This window comes from Electrona antarctica (genome assembly GCF_951216825.1).
Source record: "Electrona antarctica genome assembly, chromosome: 13".
In the NCBI taxonomy this organism is placed as follows: Eukaryota; Metazoa; Chordata; class Actinopteri; order Myctophiformes; family Myctophidae; genus Electrona; species Electrona antarctica.
In genome coordinates, this window is record NC_136794.1 from 23,795,802 (window position 1) to 23,816,762 (window position 20,961).

Below are 20,961 nucleotides of genomic sequence, written 5' to 3' on the forward strand. Positions count from 1 at the left end.
CTCCTACATTCTCTAATTGTGTAGATTTCTTGTAAATTAAGTAATGCATGATGTTTAACAAAAATTGAACTCTTGAGAGCATAAAATGATTTGTTGATGTTCATTTTATGCTCTCACGAGTTAAGTAGACTATCTAATAAGGGTTCATTTGATTACTCTCCATCATTTTGCTGGGGACCACCTGAAACCCCCTCAAGGACCACTGGTGGTCCCCAGACCACTGGTTGAAAACCACTGTTACACAGTAACGACAATCACACCCATTTCTATAGCCTACCTTAATTTGTGTTATAGATCAGGAATACTTCAGTACTTTGCTCCAACAACGTGCACTGTGCACACTTCGCTTTTCCAAGCAACAAATGTGAACAATGTTTACTGATGCTGGAGAGAGAGAGAGAGAGAGAGAGAGAGAGAGAGAGAGAGAGAGAGAGAGAGAGAGAGACAGACAGAGAGCGAGAGAGAGAGAAAGAGAGAGTGTTGCCTTATTGTGAACAGCGACTCGATCATTGATATGCATGTCACACACACACACACACACACACACACACACACACACACACACACACACACACACACACACACACACACACACACACACACACACACACACACACACACACACACACACTCAGTAGGATGAATGAATGGCTCTGTATTGAAATACGTAACAGTTTATACCGCCTATTCATGAAAATGTGACGAAGTGTACGGTTTTCTCAACTGAGTATAATATGTGTGACTTTATACAGTCAGTATACTATTTAATATCATTAAGACACTGACGCCTGATGAGAAGGCTGGTGCCATAACTTTGTTCACCATCTTGTTAATAGATTGTAACCCCTTTATCATATATATATATCATATTTTATATGTTGGCTATTCAAAAATAAAATAAAAACTTTTGAACATTGTAACGAAGTGGTCCTCCGTTACTTATATTTGGCACATTTATGCTTATTTTGCACACATATTGTACCAGTGTTTGATTGAAGTATTTATATTTGCACAGCATATGCACTTTAGTCAGTTGTATTTGCACACAAAGGAAAAGTCATGAGTTGAACTGGTTTATTGAAAGTATTATGAACAGGGGAGTTGTTTCCGATGGCCACTCAGCATTGGACAGTACCACATGGGGAAACAGAGGGATGTTTGGTCATGATGGGCAAGTGCAATACAGTTAAGAATGCAATATGTGTCAGGCAATATAAGTACGTAATGTAATATGAGACTGTGTTATGGGTAATTGAATGCTTCTGTTCTGTCTGTTCCAGTGTGTTCGGGCAAAAGAGTCCCCAGGCTACCATATATTGGTCTGGACTGGACCACAGTGAAATGGCCAGGGGTGTTTGAGTTATGCATTGGAGCTGCTAATGATAATGGGATATGTGGTTTATCTTGCAATAGTGGGCATAATTGATATTTACATACCTGTGTAGTGATATAGATTTATAGGCTCATGTGATGTGGGTTATGTGGGGTTCAGAAGTGTTGCATGTTTGACCGGTAATATGGTAGAGTCTGCACTGATTGGTTCAGCTGCCTATAAAATGCTGCCAGCACGCACACACACACTCAGTGTTAAAATCAGTGAGAGGACATGGTGGAGCTGCACACCAACATGTCCTATCTGTTTGCTGCTTGTGTGATGCCATTTCCCATGCTGTAAACCTTCTTTTGGGAATAAATCACGATGTGGCTGCACTCCTGACTCTGTGCTCATTTCCAGCTGCTTATTGGGCCAACACTACAAACATTTTCGAAAAATCTTGAAATTAATAGATTATACTATTCTCGGGTTGCCTGCATGCAGGCCATACAACACATTTTCAGATGGGGTCCACAGCAAATATAGGCCTAAATCAATCCTTGGCATGAAAAAGTTGGAGAATAACTCGATATATGCCAGTAGGCCTCCATAATTTATAGGCAGCAAGACGTTCTATAGGCATTATACAATTTACAATTTAGGCATTTAGCAGACGCTCTTAATCCAGAGCGATTTACACTAAGCAATAACAAAAGCATGGCATACATCACATATATAAAAAGTAGTTATCATGAATCATGCGTAAACTAAGAACGTAACAGTGGAGTATCTATGTAAACTACATACTATACTATATAATATATTATACATGTGTACTATAAAGTGCTATGACTACATAAAGTGCAATTCTAGAGCTGTCTACGTAACAAGCTATAAGTCTGTTTAAAATACTATCTAAGTCTCCATAATGTGCTATCTAAGGGGCTAGGCTAGGGCAAGTGCTACGGGCCATGGTGGAGTCTGAAGAGGTGGGTTTTCAGACTACTATGACTATGTGGACTATTATGACCACCAAGAGGTCTAAAATCCACCAGCTTTCCAAACCATTCATTATTAGATGGAGAAAGGAACACGTCACGCACGCACGCACGCACGCACGCACGCACGCACGCACGCACGCACGCACGCACGCACGCACGCACGCACGCACGCACGCACACACACACACACACACACACACACACACACACACACACACACACACACACACACACACACACACACACACACACAGTCTACCTGACAGCATCTGACCAAATAGTCTACCTGACAGCATCTGACCAAATAGTCTGCAGTGTTTAACAACATGTATTGGAATCTCTTCAAAAGGTTGAGTCACATCCACATCATTGTTACTCCATTGTCTCCTTTCCCATCTGTTCTGCAAATAATCTCATTATTACTGCTAAGCAGCACTCATCCTCATGGCCTTGCATAACACACTATATGGTTGGTGTTTTAACTGCAAGCCACAGGATTAACATCACCAGTTTGAATGTAGAAAAAAGAGAAACAAGAGGGAGAAGGAGAGAGAAAGTAAAAAAAAGTAGAAAGGTAAGCTCAGTAGAGTGCAGTTCCTGCCAGAACTGCACTCTGTCGAGTGCCTACTTGCTTGTTGCAACCAAGTAGGCCTTAAATGGCCTACTAGTGCGCAAGCACAGCGTGCAAGTACTGGTATAACTGGCTCATGGTGACGTAATAAAGATATGTTTCAGTGTCGGGTGGATTAAAGGAAATGCCTCTATGTATATGTAATTTGTAAGTTGATTAGCGGGTATACTGTGGTTACTTGGGTCGTTTGATACGTATTTCCCGAAACTGAAACATATCATCATTACGTCACCATCGGAAACCAATTATACCCTGGCATTGGTACATATCTTCATCACGTCATGGGACATACGCATCAGCACCTGACAAAAACACTACTTGCACGGTCTGCTTCCGTGGCAGCGTTGTAATGATTACTTGTGCTTGATATGGCAGTGGTGTCAGATTACATACATGTATACATAGGGACATTACCTTTAATCCGCCCGACACTGAAACATATCATCATTACGTCACCATCGACAACCAATTATACCCTGGCATTGGTACATATCTTCATCACGTCATATGCTGGTACGGGACATGTGTCTGACGTCAAACTCATCTTGGCAATATATTGGATAATAATCTTCATCAGTCCCTGCATGGGATTGGGCTCTATATGCACACATGCCCATGTTACAAATTCAGATTATTGGTCAACCCACTGAGGAGAAAAATAGATGAGAATGAATGAGTTTACACAAATTGAAAAATCCTCTTCGTCCCTGCCTATGAAAACCATCTTTGTTGGTCACTGCCAATGCTCATGGGCAATTTCAGTTTGATTGATCACCCCACTGAGGACAGTGTGAGACAGTGTTCTCTCTATTTTATAGTATTTGGTAATAGTATAGTATACAGTAGTAGTAGGATTATAGTGGGTTAAAAGAATAGCGGGATAGAATATAAAAATCACACCCATGTGAATTGAGGGGCGCTTTACCAACTCTTATCATCTTACATCATCACGGACGGAATTGGCATATATATGACATCAATTTAACATCACAAAATAGCAGTTTATAAGAATCGTGATTGGCCAAGGTTTTCCTCTGACATGCATATGCCGATTTGCTCAGTGACAGACAAAACCAACATTAAACTCTGTTCATTGTTAATGGCATTTAATGTTTGTGTTGGAGACAAAACATGACTTGAAAGCGATTGATCCTAGCCTGATAATCCGCAAACATCACAATTATTTGAAAAGCAATATACACTGGCCAGATACAGCTGATGTCTTAATTTTGTTGACTTTAATACTAAAGGACTTAAGATTGTGATATTTAGTCGACTAAGTCTACACTAAGACTAAACAATTTCAGACGACTAAAATAGGACTAAAACTAAATGGTGTGTTTATTCAAAAGCACTAAATCAGAATTTGCTGTAAAAACGAACACTGATAGAGTGGTATATTTTGATTTGAGCTCTGTACTGTAGGTGACGCCGTCCTCCAGCAGGTGGGGGCAAGGTCCCTTGCTTAAGGATGCTCTACAGTAAAAGGATACACCACTGCAGTGGGGCTTGCACTTTGGGACTCATCAATTGTAGTAGGACGGTCTCTCTAAGCACAAGGTTACCTTTGCTGTCAGTAGCATAGAAAAGTCCTTTCATAATAATCAAAACCAGATGTGTGCATGTGTAAAATGCTGAAATCATTGAGCCATATAGCCATTATGCACAGCATTGTATACTGTACATTAGAACATCAACATCCTGAGCTGAATACACAAGAGTGTTTAATCAATCGCTGTCAGTGCATACATGAGGACGTTTACGTGGGGATGTAATCACCTTTTCCAAGGGATTGGTGGATGATTCATTCAGATTTGCTATAGGTGCTGTATGATGGTTATAAAGAGGGATGAATTTGACAACCTGTGTTAAGGGGAAGGCACTAAGCCTGTTAAATCTCTGCTTTAATCACCCCCCTTCCGAGTACATTACTGGAATAGAGGGTATAAGTCAGTGGGCTTGGTGTGAAACAGTGCAGTGCAGTCGGTGACTCATTCTGCCTGCTCCCCTGTCGGCAGCAGTGGTAATGAAGGCTCTGCTAAATTAGAACACATGTCCTATACCGGCTCCTGAAATAGACCTGGCTCCGGGAGACACAGAGAGAGTGAGAGAAAGAGAGATAGAAAGAGAGAGAGAGAGAGAGAGAGGGAGAGAGAGAGAGAGAGAGAGAGAGAGAGAGAGAGAGAGAGAGAGAGAGAGAGAGAGAGAGAGAGGCGATATGGAACATGGGCGAAAAGGAGGGAGAATCAACAGTCACTTGAACCACAGCACTATTATGGGGTTACAAGTCGAAACATGGTGAGCTTGTAGATCAGCTATTTCAGCAAATATATTAAGTGTACGTAGAGAAAAACAGGAGGGGGGCTAGAATAGAGCCCTTGGGAATCCGGTCATCTAAGTATAGGTTTTAAGTATTAATTGGACAGGGAGAAAGAGCGGCAATGAGGGGAAAAAATAAATGTGAGAGAGACAATGGAAGAAAGGAGAGACAATTTAGACCTATTTACAGTACATGTGACCCACTTTCCCCTCACACTTCAGAGCTACTAGAAATAGATAATCCTATAGCCTCGGAAAGGAAACAAAAAGGAAAAGAAATCCAATGAATGCAAACTTCCTGTCCAATGTCACTAGACTTTATTCTTTATTCTTTATTCGGAGCCCCATTAGCCTCCACTGCTGCGGTCGCTAGTCTTCCTGGGGTCGCTAGTCTCCCTGGGGTCCACACAAAACATCACAACATAAAAACAACATACAATACCATATACATACAAACAACAACTGACACTTGTTTGTCTAAATCTAAGTTCAATTACATTAGAATGCCAAAGATATATAGATAATGTAGGTTAAATATCATGTGCAAAAGCAATATCATGTACAAAAGCACATCAGTGCAATTGTGTGACCTCTCCCAATAATGTTTTTTTAAGTGATTTTTGAGTGGTGCAAACCACTCCAACAACCAGCTTTGTCTGTACCCGTGTACCCGTGTATGTACCCGTGTACCTGTACGTGGGGCCACGTACAGATGAGCACGGTTGCTATGGTTAGTGTGTGACGTCACTGCACCACTCAGTTCACACGGGTGTGATTTTTTAAAAGACACTGACTGACTGTCACTAGCAGGCATTGTATATCTGCATAACCTCACTGAGTCTCGATCGCTTCACTTAATATTCTACTTTTGCTAGAGACAGGGTTTTAAAACAGGGTTTTGTAAAAAGGCTCAATTAACCTGTTGTGAGATCAGTGGAATAAGAGAGAAAGTTATGTTCAGTGCATATTTTCAATCCGATGTGAGACACATAAATCTAATATCAGTATCAATTCAGTGGACACACGTGCTGATTGAGAGGTTTCAAGCAGGTGGAATCTATGAATTCACTCTTGTTTCATCTATAAAATACTGAGATCCGAGTCTCTTCTGATCATTTCCAGTACAGCCAACTGAACCTTCTGGTGAAATAGTTAGATTATGATGGGCTGGGGGTAAGCAACTGTGATGGGGACATTGTGCATTTGTTTGTTTAACTGTATGTAATGTGTGTGTTTTTAGTTTTTTTGCTTTGTATTTATGGACATATCCTGATGTTTCTTTGTGTGTGTGAATAATTGCTTTGAAAATACTATGTTGTAAAGAAAAATCAGTGTGTGGGGGGGGGTGGAGTTCCAGACCCACAAGAACCCACCCAGGGTGCCGGCCCGATTCCGGCGAGCCACCCTGCGTCCTGAAACGGTTGAGAAATAACAGAGTTAACGTGTGGGGGTCCCTCTACTGTACCTTCTACTGTACTGGCACTGTACTGACCCACAGGACCGCACCCAGGGTGCCGGCCCGATTCCGGCGAGCTGCCCCGCGTCCGAAACGGTTGAGAAATGGCAGAGTTACCGTGTTACTGTACTGTACTGTACTGTCACTGTACTGGCACACCCGAAATCACCATATATACAGTTAATATGCGTATGTGTGTGTTTGTGTGTGTGTGTGTTAGGTTGAGCACAGGTGGTGAAAAACAACCATGCTGTTTTCGTGCTCAGACCCAGCCACCCAGCCAGCCAGCAACACACATAGCTCCGTAAGGGAGTGGTTGCACCACTCAAAAAAAAAGATTATGATGGGCTACATCTCCACCATTGAAAATGTGGAAAAACTAGCAAAGAAACTGCACTCTCTTCCCTGACACTGAGCATGGAACTTTAATAACACTACTAATTTGCAAACACAAGGCGACTCTACTGGGTAGTCGCCAGGTGTGTTTATAAGTCACACTCCTCCACAACAAACCACTGCCTCCTCCCTTCTGATAAGGCAACTACTGCCTGAGAATACTGCAGAAAATAAAATCTGATGAAATAAGCATTAAAATGGGTCTTCTAACAGCAAGATCCTGAATGCACAGGGGGACCGGCAAAGTGACATAATTCTGAGCTCAAGGACAGAGCAAATGGTTGCAGGTGTCAATTTGGATAATGGGTTGTGATTGCATCGTCTGCATTTACTACCAAAATAGAGGTGTGGAGTTGTTGTGGTAGTTGCATAACATGGAAGGAATGAATAATGCAGTGTGAAGTGATTCACTGACAGCAAGAACAAAAACATGAACATTGTGTAGGTGTCTGGAATCATGAATTAATCTGAAATGTTTCACTTGGTTTGTTTCATATTGCATAAAGAAATCAAATATTCTACCAGGTTGGAGTATAAACTGTAAATAAACAGCCCATGATTAAATTAAATCTGACTAAATTCTATATTACATCCTGGTCCCTCTCTATCCTCAGTAAAATGGCAAGCTGCCTATTTCTCATGCACCCATTCTCTATGTCGTCCCATATTATGGTCTGTACTGTAAGTGCTAAATTGGATGAAGAGTCCCAACATTCATACTGTGTGTATACAGTATACTGTAGGCTTGTAACAGAGGATAGCCCCTTTTGGTGCAGGCAAGGCTTCAACCTAATTTGGTGTGCCTGCACCTACAGTATGCACAAACAATTGAGTTTGAAGTAATTTCCTAGCTCAGGATTATACCTGGAGGTGTAAATGCAACCTAGTTCAATACTGTTTATAATGCTTTGGAAATAAGGTTTGTAGGCTACTGCGAAATTCTCTATCTAGGGCATCATGACTGGTACCTGCAGATGACTGCATGCCTTGGTGGTGTCATAATAGATTTGTGACATACAGTATGTCCCAATATGGTTGCAGTTATCTTTGTGTAATTCCGAACAAATGTTCTTTTCTTTTAGGGTTAAAAGGCTTACATTAACTATGTCACTGGAACAATATCCCTGTGATTGTTCCTACTGAAGATGGAACGCATGATACAAAAGGACCTTACATACAGTGCAAGGAGAATGTGTGAGATAAATCACTCTACAATTCAACTTAAAGTGGCACTATGCAACTTTATTTTAATGAATAGGTCTACAATAAAAATGTGCCCAATATGTATGGTAGATTATGTTTTAAATGATACAATATAACTTAATACAATTGGGGTAGTTGAATTTTGTAGTTAGAGCGTGTCAAAGGTCATGTCTCACCTAGACACAGGGACCGACACAAATTTTGACCTGATGGTCAAGATTAAAAATGTCCCATGAACAATTACACATGCTCTATTAACTCAATGGCAAAACATTAAAAAAATAAAAAATAATTTGTGCTGGAAACCAGGTTCAACCAGGTTTTCTGGGGTAAATTAATAGTGCAGCTTTAAGTTTACTTAATACTGACTTTAGCAATCATTACACTTTCAATAATACCTGCAGTGAGCATGGTGAGTTAACTCTAAGCTTGATTTAACCTGTCTGTAGGTGTCCCCTCTCACTGCAACTCATTGCTGGGGTAATGAGGTGAAGAGCTTAGCAGGGTGGTTATGTAGCAGGAAGGCAGAAAAAATAGATATACTGCTAATCCCTACAGGTTGTTTATCTAAATGCACCATGTCTCTGTCTGTCTGTCTGTCTGTCTGTCTGTCTGTCTGTCTGTCTGTCTGTCTGTCTGTCTGTCTGTCTGTCTGTCTGTCTGTCTGTCTGTCTGTCTGTCTGTCTGTCTGTCTGTCTGTCTGTCTGTCTGTCTGTCTGTCTGTCTGTCTGTCTGTCTGTCTGTCTGTCTGTCTTAGTTAAAGTTATTAGTGCAGTCGTGCCCGGCAGCAGGCGGAAACTAGAGTTCTCAACAGGCCCAAAAATGACGGCCCTACCTGGGTCCTAATCTAACCCTGTACACTCAAGACACTGCCCCCGCTGCCACCCTTAGATCTCCATATATGGAGCTGACCTGTTCTGACATTCAATATGTTGATCTGACCTCATCGAACCCTTTACACTCAAGACATGCTCCATATATGGCCAGATCTCATGAAACCCTCTACACTCAAGACACTGCTCCCGCTGCCACCCTTAGATTTCCATATATGGAGCTGACCTGTTCTGACATTCCATGTTGATTTGACCCCATCAAACCCTACACACTCAAGACATGCTCCATATATGGCCAGTACAGAATTCATTCCATATATTGATCTGACCCCCCATGCCAAATCGCCAGCACTCGCCCAGGCGCATGCGTGCACGCGACCTGTGTGTATACTGTATGTATTTTACAAGGAAGTCCTAAATAAGTAGGCTAAATAAAAATGTGCTTGAAATAGTACAGCATATATATTCAGTGGGGACCCTGCAGTCTAGTCTGCAAGTTCTTTATCAGAGATTTAAATTCTAAGTGGGTTAGTTCAAGAATTTTAATGACCATCCTATTTATTCCATCAAAATTGTACTGGTTTTGAGGTATAATGCCACTAGCTTTTTTGCAATTCAAGGGGCTTCATATAGGCTACTCTGTATACATTATACACTGTACAACTCAGTTGTAAACCTCAGGTCCTTCCCAAATGGTTATCATCATACTATAATTCACTCATTCATGTCTGAATGAATGTCTGTCTGAAACACTGTCGTAGCTCCTCACTGCCTGCACCAATCACTCCGACTTTCACACAGGCATTGACCATAATCTTAACGAAGCCCTTTTTCACTTTAACAAATTATTGATTAATAATACATTTATTAGTGCATTAAAATTACCCATCCACTTACATGGGAAAATGCGACAACTCACATCAAGTATTTTTCTCTCAGAAACCATCGGAGCTACAGTTACACTAGGAGGGGAGGTTCATAATAATTATTAAAATTAATGTAATAAATATTTACATCAGTCGGCCTCATGGTGGCGCTATAACAGCCCACTTTACGTTTCGCCTTATAACTCTTGAACCGTAGGTCGTAAAATCAAAATGTCACTTTCCCTGGATTCCTTGGGCCATGTCGCATCTCCCCATATAGGCTTCTGTGCAAATCTCACAAAAAACGGTACACATGATCTCTGACCCTATCCGATTAAAACACCACAGGCAGAAATTTCATAGTCCGTATCGTTCGGCTGTAATCGGCGTCCAAAGTTAGTGGGAGGGGCCTGTTTTACAACAAATGACACAAATCACCAACGGAATGTCCAATCCACCCCAAATTTCATTCACATGTCTAGGGTGGTTTAACCAACGGAGAGCAATTCCATTTTCATCCATAGGGGGTGCCACAAATGCGGAATTTTAAAACGTTTATTGCAAAAACATGCTTTTTGGGGGATAAATCCGCTATATTTGCGATAGCGGAGCCTATAGCGAGACAGGCCAATTCCCTCCCAATCAGTAATGTGATCTATTACATCGCATTACCCACACTGTACATAATTTGGTGTTCATATATTCAGAACGGGTAAGGTCTACTACTTATAATTGATCCTCACTATGACTTACATGCTATTTTGAGACATGGTTGATAACCATTAGCATTAGCATGGTCACAAATGCTCCAATGGTGACTTTGTATAATTATGTTCTGTGAAAGGCACCTTCCTTTTGCATTGCATTACTTTTCATACACATTAACTATAATGTCCCTTTTAAAGACAACACAGAGTACGAGACGAAACTACACTGTAGTGTAACACCTTGTATGTCTTTCTCGAAGACCTGTACAGTATATGTTCACAGTGGACAATAGGTTTTCTGCTAGGCTTCTAGCTTAAAAATAATGCACCTCACCAGCCCACAATGTGTTTTAGTTATAGGGAACCTTTAAGTATGTTTTCTTTTTTCAGTTTAACAAGAAGGCGAGGAAGACGTGTGTGTGTATGTGTATGTGTGTGTGTGTGTGTGTGTGTGTGTGTGTGTGTGTGTGTGTGTGTGTGTGTGTGTGTGTGTGCGACTGTGCGTGCGTGCGTGCGTGCGTGCGTGCGTGCGTGCGTGCGTGCGTGCGTGTGCGTGTGTTTTCACATGTGTCTGATGCATTGTGTATGTATACCTCAGCATATGTGTGTGTGTGTGTGTGTGTGTGTGTGTGTGGTGTGTGTGTGTGTGTGTGTGTGTGTGTGTGTGTGTGTGTGTGTGTGTGTGTGTGTGTGTGTGTGTGTGTGTGTGTGTGTGTGTGTGTGTGTGTGAGTGCGCATGCCCGCTAGTGTTATTGATCACTGCAGTGTGTGAGTGTGTGTGGGCCCTGCAGTGGTTCAGCCCACGCACAGCGCACTGTGTCCAACTCTCATTCACTTACCTACCCGTTGCCATAGAGACCAGCCGAGAAGAATGCAGAACGCCTGCTGGCAGACAGACGGACAGCAGACCTGTGGTGAATCTTAATAATGAAAAGAAGATTCATGTACTGAGGCGAGCCACGGTATTACATAACTTTGCTCCTGGGCGAAAAGTTCACATCATCATGAAGCACTACTACTGAAAGGAATTGAGAGGAGAAATGGATGTTGTCTTCTTCCTTCAACATACATGTATTTGTATTGTAATAGGTTAATTCACGAGACAGATGTTTGTAAAGCACATAAGACCAAGTGGACTTTCACTTCAAGTAGCTTACTAAACAAATGTATACTATCAGACACAAGAAAGCACAAATGGGTTCAAAAGAATATATGGATTATATTGCACTATATTGGAATTGGGGCGAGCAGTCTCGTATTCCTCTGTACCACAGCAAATGATCAACTGATGATGTCTTTATGATCAGAGCAAATGCAAGTAAAACCTAACAAATCAGCAGCCTTAGACTTTCACACTAACAATCTTCAAAATGTGTACTCCCAACAGCTTTCTAGCACCTTGTTTCACTGTCTCTAACACACACGCTGTCTTTCTGTCTCTCTCCCTTACTCTGTCAGTGTCTGTCTGCTTGCATTTCTCTTTCACTGCTCTACAAGGATAAAGAAATGTGTCCCTGTAATGCCTAATTTATGCGCCGTCATACGACGGTGCCACGTGGCAAAGAATAGCTGATCTACAAGCTCATAACGTCCTGTGGATGCAATTCATTGTAAGGTCGCAGATCGGCTATTTTCGGCGTGCAACACCGTCGTACAACGAAGCAAAAATGAGGCTTAGGGGGAAGGGAGAGGGAGAGAGCGATGGAGGGAAGGAGATAGAGACACGGTTCTATCAGAGACTGCAGCAAATTCCAACCAATCAAGTGAAGGAAACCTTGGGCCCACGTGTTCAATTCACAAAAACAGAAGGAAACCCCTGCCCTATACACACATAAATGTAATGCACTGTAAAGGCCTTGTATGGTGAAAGCTACTCTTTTGTGACAAAATGTTATTTGTACTATTCAAATTGTTTAAGAGCTTAGCAGATAAACCAAGTCCATCTCAAATTGCATATTCAATTTTAAAATATTCGAAACACAAATCCCACTGCATGAAAGAATTGTTGCATTTGCATACCTGTATATGGTAAGAATCAGACTATTGTTGTCCTATATTTCGACTCTGTGACATCTTATCACAGAAAATACATCACTATGACAGATTGAAAGGTAGCTTATACTGATTAGCTTTTAATGTTTATGTATTTTACTTGACTGTTTACATTGTAGTGCATGGCCCCAATTTGGATTTTCCAGGGCAGTTTATGAGTTACCAAATATGTCTTCTATATATGCCAAAATACGCTACATCACTGAATCCACTGTGACAAATGCCGAATTAAACTCTGTGACAAATTTGGCTAATAGCATTTGAACGTGAATATGACATGCCATATTAATGCCAATATATCTTGCAGCCAGTGCATGTGCACAGTTATCCTATTTGTTATGGTCATGGAGGCATTTCTATTGCATAACCATGTCTTAGGTGTCTCTAAACGTCAATGGTGGGTGATGAGAGTGGTTAAGAGGCTGTCCAAGTTCATCACCACCTTTGCAATCTGTTACTGAACAAATATTATTGTGTACACAGGTCACACACACATGGCACACAGGCACACATTTTCAAATACATACAGTATAGATGCATGCACACATACACACTCTTGGGCTGAGTCAGATTACAAAAGTGTGACCAGTTGAAATGGATACAAGAAATATTAGTCAGTGAATGTATTTCTAAAGTTGTATTTATTTTTCTTAGTCATCATAAACAAGTACAGTAGTGCATTCACCATTCATTAACATGTAGATTGAATGAACGCTCAACGTGGTGGTGAATGCCAGAATGCATTCCCATTGTTCACTTCTGAACCTAACACAAAAAAGTTTCAAATGAGAACTCAACACTTAATACGTATCATTGTCTGTGGGTGACACATGAATGTTGTTCTGTCTTATTCACTGATGTTATCCAGCAATAGGAATTGTGACAACTGCAAAGCCTTAGGGGAACACTCTGGTGTCCAGACGCAAACACTAGCATTATGACCATTACATTATATCACTGTGCAAGACAATAAGAGTTCTATTCACTGTTTGATCACAGCTGTGCAAAAATACTGTAGCAGCATCATAGTCCACTGTCCAAAGTAGCAGGCTCACGTCACAGCATGGCAATGGTCACATTATGAGGACCACAGACCCAATTACAACTACCAGGGTCGCCCTAAAAGCTTGGTGTCTGGGGTTGGAGGTCAATTCACTTCCAGTAAATAGAAACGGCAATTGATTTTCCTAATGACAGAACCTTTGCTGTCATCTATTCATTAATATAAGACACTTTCCATGCCAAGAGTTTTACAATACCATCAGTGTTTTAAGGAGAGTAATATTAATAATAATAATATAAATAATAATGCATTGACTGAATTTAAAGTGAATTGAACCCTGCAAGCTTGGTTCCACTGTACATTTACAGAATAGGGCAAATAACATTCAACCAACAAACTTTTGCTTTTGTTATGCTTTAACTACAACATACACAAACACCATTGAAACAGGCAGAGAAAAAAATATAAATAAAGAGCAAATATAAAAAGAACATCAGCTTTATATCTGGGTATTTACATGTAAACCTTATTTTCAGGCCGAGAGTATTTCATAGTTGGCACATCAGATAATATAATCTCTTGACGAAAACAAAAACAGAACTATACATTCCTATGCTATACAGTCCTGAATCTCTCCCTTCCCTTCCATTTTCAAAACAATACATTTCGGAGGCCATTGGCAGATTATACACATTACAATCTTCTTCAGTGTTCATTTTATGTTTTTAGTCCAAGGGACTGTGGGATATTGAAGGGGTATTCCATTCCCCTTCAATAGCTATATTTTATATACATCCATATACATTTAAACAGCTCACAATCCCTCATTGTAACACTGAATCAACAACCCACTTTGTAGAGAATGTTTTTTTTTTTTCTTAATTAAATGTATGCCATTTTTTTTTTCATCAGTGTATTAATTATTATTTCACTTGAAACCTAAAACAGTTTATCTGAGGCCTGTTGCATCTGGCCATCAGGGACAACTTATGAGTTGGAATATGGGTTAAAATGTGTAACTTTGATCCTTCTGTTTACAACTAACTTCTTATAACCGTCTATTATAATATTTTATATTAAGTTGGCTTTGGCCCCGTTAAGTATCATTTGGCCCTGCAGTGGTAATGTCCTACACTACACAGTATACAGCGTGTCCGGGAGGGACAAGGGGCTATAATCACCTTCACAGGTCAGCACCCTGGACAGCTCCATGCCGTCTGTCCCAAAAAAGCATGCCTGTTGCTATTCTCGTTCCTAGAGAAAGTCGCTTCAACTTTAGCATCCACTTAGTTAAAGCCCAGAGTAGGCTAATCGTTAATTATCTTGACATGATTGTGTAAAGACTAAATGACTTCATTTGCATTTGATCGATTTGGAGATAGCTTAATGTATAGGTGTAGCTTACAAAACCATTCACGGTTGTCTCAATTTCAATCAAAGGATTAAAAATGGGGGAGATATTTCGTGTACTGTTGGCATGCAGTGAACGATGTCTCCTAATACTGTAGTCTAAACACCATCTTGAAATAGGCCTAAAAGCCTGCATGTTTTAGACGTATATTCTACCTATAATGGAAAAGGTCACCCTCAACATTCAAAATCACCACCAGGGATTTTGAGATATTCCTAGAAAAAAAAACCATTGCGACTTTTCTTCCCCAAGACACAATTAACGGTCCAAATTTGACTCATTGACCTCGTGTTGGTTTTTGAGGTCCTGAAATACCTCGGTGAAAAAGTGCGGGTCTGAATTCAACAGCAGCATTTTGCTGCTCATCCTGCTGATGATGTTGAGCGACCTCTCCCAGAAAACGTCCCTGTTGGCCTCGATCATGAACGGCTTGAGCGGGTAGGAGATCTCGTTGCCCATGTAGGAGTAGGCGAGATAGAGGCAACTCAGAAAGGTGCCGTGCAGCTCGTTCGCACTGTCAATATCGTCCGTCACGGCGTCCTGGCACAGCAGATACACGAACACCAGGTTGGCCGGCGTGATAAACCCTTGGTCCTGCCATCCCTGGATCAGGAGAGTGCGGTCGACGTTTCGAAACCACAGAATCACGTCCCCGCTCGTTAACTCCTTCACTTTGTTGCATCTCCGGCACATAAAGCTCCCCAGGCAGCGCAGCAGCTCCCCGGTGGAAGCCTGGATGACCACCCGCCTCGGGGAGAGGAGAGAGAGGCTGCTGGGTTGCTTCTGGACCGTGGAATTTTTACCGTTTTGGCCGAGTACCACTTGGGTCGGTGCAGACTGAAGGATTTGGGGCGGAACCGTGGGCACGGGTACGGGAATTGGCGCTTTGGGTTTCTTCTCTTCATTTTGATGCGATTTCTTCAGATTCTCGTTGTTGAGTTGAGCCACCTGGATGGTCGGCGGCGCGCCGTTTGGCAGGGGGTTCGGGTTGACTTTCTTTGCACTTTTCTTCTTAGCCGAATTGGGAACCAGTCTCTTCCACGTGAGCGTGGAGACAATCATCGAGTGCCGTTTGATCTTACCGTTTTCCTTCGAGGCTTCGAGGTCCATTACAGCCCCCTTCTTTGACGTCGGGGAAAGAGAGAGTACAGTTCCCATGTTTGCGACCGAGATCAACCGAACCACCGGGTAACAACGGCTGATGCCTTGACGTGCGTTCTTCTAGTGTCGTGAGCGCGGCTCTGCAGCTGCAGGTGGAGGAGGCGGTGCGAATCACGGCAACACATTCAACTCCATCGATCGCGTTTATGTCCGTTTGGTCGTTTCTTCAACGGCTGAGAAATAAACAGAGCGTATTCTGTGATTTAAAGTCAATTCCAACTAGGGACGCGTTGTTCTCTGCAACCAAACTGCTCATTTCCCCGCAGTTGCGCCTCGTCTCGGCATGCGCACACAGCAGCAGCAGCACCCTCCAACTCCACACACATACACACACATACACACACACACACACACACACACAGTCACACACACACGAAAGTAAAGGAGATAATTCGATAAACGGCATCCTTCTCGCCTCCAGCGTTTCAGAAAAGCCAGCCATTGGCTCCCATCTGACTGACAACAAGCTGAGCCAATGAGAGGGACAATCAATTACTGACTCATTTGACTGGCTGTATGCAGTTTTTAGTTAGGTTGGTTCAATGGTTGCCATTCTTAGATGCATGCAGGCAGGGCAGGGTGAGAGCTGAGCTATTCCAGGTAACAGTCCAGTTACCTTGAACTTAAAGCATTATGGTCTTTAGTCTCTATATACACCGAGGTGGTTGGCGGACAGACATAACAAGCATAGGATTTTCCTATATAGGTTACCTTGACTTTCAGCTGTTGAGAGAATCCCCCTGAAGATGTTTGTTGTGTAACAGTCTCAGACATGATCTTAATAATTAGCCTAAACTTCACATTTGCCAAAGATTAAGGCTTTTATTTAGCTTATGAGAGAAATTATTGTACATCCACTTTGTGAAATAGCTTGGCATTGGGCACTGAAGGTGCCAAATGGTGCTGCTGTCCAGACGTTTTATCCCCATTAGCAAAATTGAGCTTTACCACTTCACACTGGGCAGCTATACAACATTAATAAAACTATAGGCCTATATACAATTCATACTGTAGCCTATTATAGAATCTAAATGACCAACAGGCATTCGCTGTTGTCCGAGTATATCCAACCAAGGGCATGGCATATGAGCTATATATTCTGTGCCTGAGGTTATGGTGCAATATTTAGTTTATGACATAGCCTTATTTATTCTTAAAGACAATGAAATTGCTTTTGATCAACACTATAAACAAGGACACAGACCACCCATCTATAAAAATACTGTTTATACTTGTAAAGGAGGACTACTGGTGAAATGCTATGATCTATTGTCTTATTGAATGGTATAATTTGTGAATGAATTTATATAGTTTCACTAGAATCCAATAGTGTCGCTTATAGGCTACTTCTGGTTGCTGCCACCAGTTGATTTGACATTCATGTCAAAATCTGCTGTGTGGCTTGAGAAGAACTTGAACAACGTCCAAGATTACACATATACCCCTTTAGAAATCTGCCCCGGTGAACAAAAAAAAAGTAGTCCTGCAGGGATTTCCCAACAGTATGGACAGCAAGTTGGCTGAGAACACAGCAGGTGAGTAAAAATGCTGTGCGCAGGCCCACATTTGGATGAAGATGGCAAGAGGAAAAGATGTAAGTGACTATGACAGATTTCTTGTAATTGGGGCACAGATGGAAGGAGCTCCAGCCACAACGACTGCTCCCTGTTACCATAGGAACAGTGACTAAAGTGACATCTGCATTTCAATTTATGGGAAATAAATCAGTCAATAGACATATTTGTTGAAAGCTCAGATTTGAGGATTGCGATGCTTATTCAAGCGCGATATGTAAGGAAAATCACACTTGTGTGAAGTGAGGGGCGCCCACTGTAGCTGCCACGTGACGTCACTGATTAAAGCAAACATTAAAGGTCCAAGGCCTGGGCCGTGGCTCAGCGGTCCAGGCACCTTGCCTGGTAATCCAGTCTGGCAGTGTGCCGCGGGTTCGACTCCCGATGGCCCTTACTGCATGTCACCCCCCCATCTCTCTCCCCATTTTCCTGTCAGCCTACTTACTGTCTGTCCCTCCATAAAACATATAAAATAAAGGCGAAAGCCACAAAAAAAACATTAAAGGTCCATAGACTTGGCTGCCACATGATGTTATGCAGTGTGTGTTCTACCGCGGAACGCGTCATACACCATATGACGTGAAGAAAAAATGTAGATGGAGCACAAGCCCTCGACAAACCTTAAACAGGGCGTATCTGATATGCAGGAGCAGAGCAGCAAGAAAGTGGACTTCAATAGACTTTTTCGTGGGCTAACGTCTTTCTTGAGGTGATAATGAATGGCCCTCCACAGGTCAGTTTCGGAGCAATTCACACAGTAACGCTGAGTAACGACAATGAATACTAATGAGGTTGCCAGCCTGGCACACTGTAGTAATCAAACTGGATGTCATCACACAGTTTAAAGGTCAAGGTAATTTTCATCTAAAGATTCAGTCTGCTGGCTGACTCTTGCATTGCAGATGGGACCACCACGACCACTGCCAAAAAACAGGGTTATTAACATTAGAAACAGTAGAAATAGAAACAGTAGAAATATCTCTTTATATCTATCTATAATCTCTCTGACGTGTGGTTATTTCATTCGGTGACCATGCACGCGCGTGCCGTGCCATGGGAGGGAATAATTATAGTATGACCTAAAAGAAATCTTGAACACAACACTGACATCACGAGTGGAGGCCTATTGATTTTGGGGAGAGCATGAATAAGACAAACACTAAAAGTCCAAATAGACGTGGCTGCCACATGACGTCATGTCTGAAAGCCAGACATTGGAGGGGCTAACACCCCTAAAAGATATACAGTAAGAGCACACTCAGGTGTCAGTGCACTGCAGGATAGGATCAGACTGTCAGCAAGAACACATGTGGCTCTTATAGTTGTGTTGCAGTACATGAACCCCTCAATATAAAGACCAAGGCACACAGGTGTTTGATTACTTTGTTTAATTTACCATTATTTCAAATGAATCCAGGTCTCTTTCTGCACAGGTCTTACCTGTTGTCAGCAGGCAGATCTGGATGTTTATGCACAAGGCATACTGTACGTTTATGAATCAGAGACAGTCAGATCACTAATGGTATTATTAGAAAGATCCTAAAAGGCTGAAACAGGGTCTAAGTATATAGGCCACGACGGTTCTTTTGTGGATGTTTACATTACGATTGTGATTATTTTATTTGCAGTCATTTATTCAAACTCTTACTGTATATGTATACCCCAGTTGTGGGACTGTTTGCAGTAGTATGTCTGTGTAGGCAGCTAAGTTCTAATCCCAAGTGACCACTGTATGCATGTCTCAGAAAACCATATGGCTGATCCAATTAACCTCTGAGGCTTCTCCGTAGTAGCAGTCACATATCAGTCAACTTGCACTATACTCAGTCAGCTACAGTAGGCTACATGATGACTATCACTTAATCTTCTCACTGAGCTGATACAGTTTGTATTGTATTGAAATCGTTTTCAGGAAGGCCTATGCGGTTGGGATGAATCGTCATAGAAAAGGTCCCATTTTGACGTTATATCTTTTTGTGGCTGTGTGAGGGCTGTGATCCCAGCCCCACAGTGAGATGAGACTCCTCTAACCCACACTCACATGTGCATTCTACTCTAACCTCTAGTATTGACATTTGCAATGATTATATTATATTATAATGCATAAAACACAATCAGTATTTGAAAATGGCTTGGTGACAATATGCACTGTTGTACTAATGTTCTGTTCTTTATTTAGTTCCTAAAATGGCAACATATGGGGCAGGGGGTGGAGTCAGCTGTGATGCAGAGGACCATACCAACATACTTGATTGAGAAGGGGGGAAGTGGGAATTGTTTAGGGATTCCAGTTGGCTCTAATTGCTGTCCACCCTTTTGTGTATTTATTGGTTTGGTCCACCACTATATAAGTCTCCCTCATGTGTCATTTGGATTTTGGACAGGTCTGTTAGTTGAGTTCACTTCCTGTTTGGTTCCACATTATTTTCATTTGAGTTATATTATGTTGACCTTAAGGGCCCTACAACTTCATTTATTGAAATATTTTGTTAATGATTTGTCACTTTTTGAAATTAAACAAACTTTGAGTTTGAAACCTGTGTTATCCTTAAGCCTTGACTGCTCGGTCCCTCACAGGCTGCACAAATCCAGTACTCTATGCAGGAGTTCAAATGCAGCTCAATACACAAAAAATGGATTGTTGGTGAATGGTTCTTAATTTTGAAGTGGAACTGCAGAGGTGAGCAAAATGCCCCCCCCCCCCCCCCTATACATTCATACAACAACACTACTTTCAAGGACGCTGTCGAGGACGTAGCCTCGGGGACGAGCCACAAGCACAGAGGGCGTCAGGCCTACGTACCATTCCAGGCCGTATTTCCTCTCAACTGATATATAACCACTCAGTTTGGGAGAGCAAAAATGAAAAACATAAGGAAAACCTGACCATGATGCTGAGTCTAGATCAACTAGTCGACTAGTCGAGTAGATTCTCTATAGAAAATATCAGCAGGATTGTTTGCAGCATAGGCTATGTGAATCCCCCCCCCCCACACACACACACGCCATGCAAGCACGCCTGTATTAATAGAT

The 20,961-nt window shown here is 41.8% G+C and overlaps 1 protein-coding gene across 1 annotated transcript; it reads right to left on the bottom strand.

Moving 5' to 3' along the window:
• Positions 1-15,451: 15,451 nt before the first annotated feature.
• Positions 15,452-16,351, bottom strand: cdk5r2b (cyclin dependent kinase 5, regulatory subunit 2b (p39); the record flags this gene model as incomplete). The annotated part of the gene is made up of 1 exon (XM_079517907.1): positions 15,452-16,351. The coding sequence occupies one exon, from the start codon at positions 16,349-16,351 to the stop codon at positions 15,452-15,454; it is 900 nt and encodes a 299-aa protein (XP_079374033.1).
• Positions 16,352-20,961: the final 4,610 nt, after the last annotated feature.